The 6,186-nt window shown below is 36.9% G+C and overlaps 1 protein-coding gene across 1 annotated transcript in view; it reads left to right on the forward strand.

The window, feature by feature from the left end:
- The window catches only part of LOC107660884 (non-structural maintenance of chromosomes element 3 homolog), a 14,695-nt gene that overhangs the window by 1,694 nt on the left and 6,815 nt on the right, over window positions 1-6,186 (forward strand). Inside the window, exons 4-10 of the mRNA XM_016450318.1 lie at window positions 1,764-1,827; window positions 1,986-2,065; window positions 2,150-2,244; window positions 2,555-2,634; window positions 2,730-2,772; window positions 2,863-2,925; window positions 3,327-3,441. Coding sequence (XP_016305804.1) covers window positions 1,764-1,827; window positions 1,986-2,065; window positions 2,150-2,244; window positions 2,555-2,634; window positions 2,730-2,772; window positions 2,863-2,925; window positions 3,327-3,441 — 540 coding nt within the window. The remainder of the gene's footprint in view (window positions 1-1,763; window positions 1,828-1,985; window positions 2,066-2,149; window positions 2,245-2,554; window positions 2,635-2,729; window positions 2,773-2,862; window positions 2,926-3,326; window positions 3,442-6,186) is intronic.

Consider the following 6,186-nt stretch of genomic DNA (forward strand, 5'->3'; position numbering starts at 1 on the left):
TGCAATTACCCCCCACATCTGAATTTCGTGTGGTGCGAATAAGCGTAGCCTGTGATTTTACTCGAATTTTCTGACTTGTCTCCCGGATACCCGGATGTCAAGGCTTTGAGAGTCCCGTTCTATGGTCCAGATGGATTTAAAAAAACAATTCACTAAAAATGTTTTTTTTAATGGTCTTATGAAGTATTCTAATTTGTTGAGATTGTGAATTGGTGGGTTTTTGTAAAATGTGAGCCAAAATCATCACAATTAAAAGAACCAAAGACTTAATCTACTTCAGTCTGTGTGCATTGAATTTATTTAATACACGAGTTTCACAATTTGAGTTGAATTACTGAAATAAATGAACTTTTCCATGACATTCTAATTTATTGAGATGCACCTGTAAGTTTATTGCAGTGGAAGAGTACTTGAGTACTTCAACAGAGTCTGAATGAACACTGAATGAACATCCTAAACTCAAACATTTCAAGTTGGTAAAACTGTTTAGTACCGCTAACGTAATTAGAGTACACAAACAAACAAAATTTAGTTTTTTAGCTTTTAATATAAATATGTTAGCCTTATGCTTCTCTATAAGTTAGTGTGCTCCAGAAGAGTGGCAAAATTTGCATTTATAAGATGCATTCAGAATTTACAGTCTCTCTGCCACCAATCAGGGTTGGAGCCAGACACTGACACCTGACACTGACACTGACACAGACACTGACACCTTAGCCCAAATCTAGATTCAAGATTCAAGATTTTTATTTGTCACATGGTTATATAGGGAATATATGACCAGCAGTGAAATGTAAGTCAGGTCCGCTCCATGGACAGTGCAATTAGGGTTATTGTTCTTAGGCACAGGGATGATGACAGATTTTTTAAAGGGGGTGGGGACCACCGAGATAGCAAGATAGCTCTTACCGCCCGTCGGAGATCATAGCACGATGCTTTGTACTCACTCGTGTTCCCCGACGACAGACCGTGCAAACAAACAAACAAACAGTGCGTTTGTTTACTGCAGCACGGATTGTTCTGTCCACCCACGGTTTCTGATTTGAGATGGTCCTTATAGTTTTTGTATCTGTTGCTTGTTCGGTTAGCGTCATCTAGTTAGTCTGGGTGCGTGAGCGGAGTACTGGTTTGAGTTCTCTTCGCACAATCATCTTGAATGTCTGAAAATTTCTTGAATGTTTATATTAGCAAGATGTAAGGGAATAGTTCACCCAAAAATAAAATTTTCATGATTATTTACTCACCCCCAGGCCATCCAAGATTTATGTGACTTTGTTTCTTTAGCTGAACAGAGGAAAACATTCCAGGGTTTTTCTCCTTTTAATGCAAGTAAACGGGGCTCAGCCTAGACTGTTTTTGGCAGCCCGAAATCCATTTCTTGGGAAACTTCAAAGTAATCCACATGAACCCAGCCAACAAATAAGGGTCTTCTCTAACAAAACAATCAGGCATTTCCAGAAAAATATCTACCTTTTTACAAATGCTCACTGTAGTCAATTTAGTTCACAACCTCTTGCGAAAACTAAAAAGAAAGTCTAATACATCTTGGATGTCCTTGGGGTAAGGAAATTATTTTTGGGTGAACTGTTCCTTTAAAAACACAAGCAAATTATAAACATCTAACACAGTAACAACGACCCAACGTTCTCTTTTCAGAGCTTACTTGTGTTTTAATCTGCACTGACTGCACCTACTTCTTCTCCTTTGGTTTGATTTACTGTTACATTGGATATTTTAACATATTTCTCTGTTTTTATGCCAAGGTGGCAGAGGTGGTCCAGTTCATCTTAATTAAAGACCAAAAAAAAATACCCATTCGAAGAGCAGGTTTGTCTTCTATGGTCAATGAATTACTCTTCATTAGATCCCTATTATATCACTGCTTTATAGATAAATAATTATTCATAATAGAAAATTATATTTATGTTGTGTATATATATATATTTAATACATTGTGTTCACTCTCTTCTGACTGATTTCTGCAGATATTGGCAAACATGTAATAAAGGAATACAAAGCCATCTATACAGAAATCATGAACAGAGTTTGCCGCACATTTGAGCAGGTACAGCAGATGGAGCATACGGTGACTAAACGGCCTTTCATAGATGTGAATTTGAACAGAGGTGAACTTCTGTGTTTGATGCAGGTGTTTGGATTAAAGCTGGTGGAGATTGACCCAAAAAACCACATTTATATCCTGATCAATAAGCTGGAGCCCATTCATGGAGAGCAAGTGAGCATGTAAGTAACACACACTTTGGTTACACCCTACTATAACACGCTTCCAGTCTGCTTATTTTGTCTAGTCTGAGTTTGTTTAACGACAGTGTGCTGTTAAGAGGTTGTTTCTCTATTGCTTACGCCTGTTTCATATATAATAAATGCGCATATTCATTTTTGGTGACTGGGACCATTCTTGACTGATTCTGAGATAATAGACAGACTGACTGACTAACTTGGGGCTGAAATATGAATCAGAAATTGTTTTTGTGAGATTCACACCTGCAGTAGTTTTGCTGTCTTGGGTATATTGTTTCTTCTGTCCACACAGGCGTCCTGGAAACCCAAAGACAGGCCTGCTGTTTGTCATTCTGAGTGTCATCTTCATGAAGGGCGGTGTCATTAAAGAGAGTGAGTGGTGCGCCATGCACACAGTCATGTTACGCCATTACTGATCAGTTTCTGTGGTTGGTTTGTTATTAATGTGTTGTCCATGAATGCTGTAGATCTGGTGTGGAATACACTCAAGAAGCTGCGGGTGGATCCAGGGTTTGTGTACTAGATCCTTTTGAAAAAAACTAATTTTGCTTTTTATTTATTTATTTATTTTTCACTTCTGATACCTCTGTCTTCTCACAGGGAAAAGCATGACGAGTTTGGTGATGTAAAGAAGATGCTCACAGATGAGTTTGTACGGCAGAAGTAAGTGAAAGTGTGTTTCAGAAACAAAATGATTGGCTTTCTATAACCAGTGCAGTGTAACACCTGCTGTTTTGATCCATGCCCTGACTTTGAATAATTCAAGTTTATTTGTATAGCTCACTAATGGTTTACGCTGTGTTAGATTAGGCTGTAAGAACAGCGACTGATGCACTCAGAGGTTGTGGGTTTGGGTCCCAGCAGATTTGGTGTGTTCAGAGCTGCTGTTCTTTAGACCATGGACCGGTGGTTTATATCACACCATAGACAATGAAGGGGTCTAGTGGAATGAAGACAGAAAGATTCATGTCCTTCATCAGATGACTCCTGACATGCTTCTTGGACCACTGAACCTTTTTTTTTTTTGTACTAAAAGCATTTTGTTTTTCGTATGTCTGATTTAGATATTTAGAGTATGTGAAGATCCCTCACACAGAGCCGGTGGAGTATGAGTTTCGCTGGGGTCTGCGGGCAGAGAAGGAGGTGTCCAAACTTAAGCTACTGGAGTTTGTTGGAGAGGTTTGTGCATTTTTATTTCTGTTGCATTCACCAATACAATTAACCAACCTTTCAGTTACAGTCATTATAAATGTAATTAAATGTGCATTGATCAATCTTTGATTACAAACCCACACAACCACCCTTGATTAATATACTAATAATCCAGCTATTATCTAGCATGTTCTTACCTTTTGAAAGTCTGTAGTCTCTTCTTTAATCTGCACATTTGATAAATAAATGCAAAACAGAGATATCATATTCATCATCGTCAGGGTCTAAGCACAAACGACTCGTGCAGACAATACAGTTATACAGCCCTGTCTACAACCTCTAGAAATATTAAATGGCTTTGACACCATATTATTAGTCAGGACCTCAGTTATGGGGTTATTATATAACAGTCTGACCCATTTACAATAATTCTCCCCATTTTAACACGTCAAAGCATTTTAACACGTCGAACAAAAAATCCCATTCGACTTTGTCGAGTGCTTTCTCAGCATCTAATGAAAGCAAAGCAGTGACTTTTCTTCCCCTCTGATCATGCAAAATATTCAGTACCCTTCTAACATTATGACATCCTTGTCTATGCAACATAAACATTTGATCATTCCCTACTAAATATGGTAATACGTTTTCTAAACTTCTTGCCAAAATTTTACATAGAATTTTTGTATCTGAATTTAGTAAACTTATAGGGCGCATATTTTCACATTTATTATTAGGCTTTCCTGGTTTAGGAAGCAAAGTAATTAAAGCCTCACTCATAGATACAGGCAGCGTATTCTTTTCAAAAGCTTCCAATAACATCTCTAAAATGGGTCTTAGTAATTTATCTTTAAATTTTTTACATATGTCTTTAGGGATACCGTCTGGTCCTGCTGCTTTTCCAGCCTTCATTAACTCGATGGCGTCAATAACTTCTTGCAAACATATCTTTTCCTAAATATTTATTTTGTTCATCTGATGTACATGGTAAATCCAAATGATCTAAGATTTATTTTTGCACTTCAGAGCCTGATGAACATTCCGAACTATATAATTTCACATAATAAGACCTGAATGATTCGTTTATTTGCCGTGGTTCAACTATATTACTACCATCAGTATTTTCTATTTAAGCAATAGCTCTTTCAGCTTGCCTAGTTTTTATCTGCCATGCAAGTACCTTTCCTGTCTTTTCTCCTTGATCATAAAAAGTCTGTTTCAATTTCAATAGCTTTGTAGCCATTTTATTTGCTGATAATGTATTGTACTTTGAACGAAGCAACAAGAGTTGCTTATGCAAATCTGAAGACACCAAACCTTTCTGATAAATCTCATTTTTCAGCTTTTTAATCTTCATATCCAATGTTTTCAATTCTTGTTGAGATTTTTTCTTTTTTGAACTACAAAAACTGATCATTTGTCCCCGCAAAAAAGCTTTAAATGCCTCCCAACAAACCCCCGCCGACGTTTCAGATAGGTTTGTTTCAAAGTAAATATCTATTTGTTTACCTAAAAAGTCAACAAATGATGGATCTTCCAACCACCCTGTTTGAAAGCACCATTTTGGAGGGTTCTAACCAAGTCTGTATCAATGTATATCAAAGATACTGCTGCGTGGTCAGAAATGACAATATTATGATATTGACAGTATATATGATCTTATACAGTATTTGTAAAAAAAAATAATCAATTCGGCAGTAAGTTTGGTGTGTTGCAGAATAACAAGAATAAGAAATTACAGTTGGATTAAGATGTCTCCATGTATCCACTAGGTCAAGCTCTTTCATAAAATGCTGTATCTGCTTCCTAGAGTACCGATGCCAGTAGAACGATCCATTTTTGGATCAAGGGTGCAGTTTATATACCCTGCTATAATATTTTGTCCTTGTAGTGAAGCAACTAATAGAAATATATTACTATAAAACCTGGGGTCATCTTTGTTAGGACCATATATATATGTTCACTAAATTTATTCTCTCTGTCAACAGCACCCCTTGAATTATTACAAATCTACCAGCTGAATCCTTAATTATATCCTGCACTTGAAAAGGCACAGATTTATGTATCAAAGTTATAACTCCCCTAGCTTGTGTTGTAAAGCATGCTGAGAAAACTTACCCATGCCACCGCCTTTCTATTTTCACAACCTCTTCCTTTGTCATGTGCGAACTCTTGTAAGAACACCACTGTTGCATGCAATTGCTTAATTCTCTGTATCACCTGTTTAATCTTCTTTCATTTACCCAAACCTCTGCAATTCCACAATAGAAAGTTAATTCTACCTACCTGTGACATTATTACATCAAATATTGCCTTAAAGTACTCCTAATTGTCAAGTAACAGGAAGCCATACACAGATTAACACAAAAACTTAACACATAACATTGATTCACCCCGCTCAATCCCTATATTTTACCGATAACCCCTATATCAGTAACCCCTCCCCCTCGATTAGCTTCTCGAATGGTGTTTCCCCACACACACTACTGTGCAAACCTATTAGACTCTATAAATTATTATTTGTGTTATTTCAACCCCCATTATTACTTATTACCCACATTTAAAGATATTCTTAACCAAAATATAATTTCACCTTTATAATGCTATTTCGTCACTATTTACACACAGAACAACAACACCCGGACTCTGTTTTAATCATTCTCGGGGACTTTAATAAAGCCAATCTCTCCCGTGAACTGCCAAAATACAGACAGCACATCACATGTCCCACCAGAGACAGTAATATATTGGATCACTGTTACACCACAATAAAGA

This window comes from Sinocyclocheilus anshuiensis, unplaced genomic scaffold (genome assembly GCF_001515605.1).
Source record: "Sinocyclocheilus anshuiensis isolate Anshui unplaced genomic scaffold, SAMN03320099.WGS_v1.1 scaffold3168, whole genome shotgun sequence".
Taxonomy (NCBI): domain Eukaryota; kingdom Metazoa; phylum Chordata; class Actinopteri; order Cypriniformes; family Cyprinidae; genus Sinocyclocheilus; species Sinocyclocheilus anshuiensis.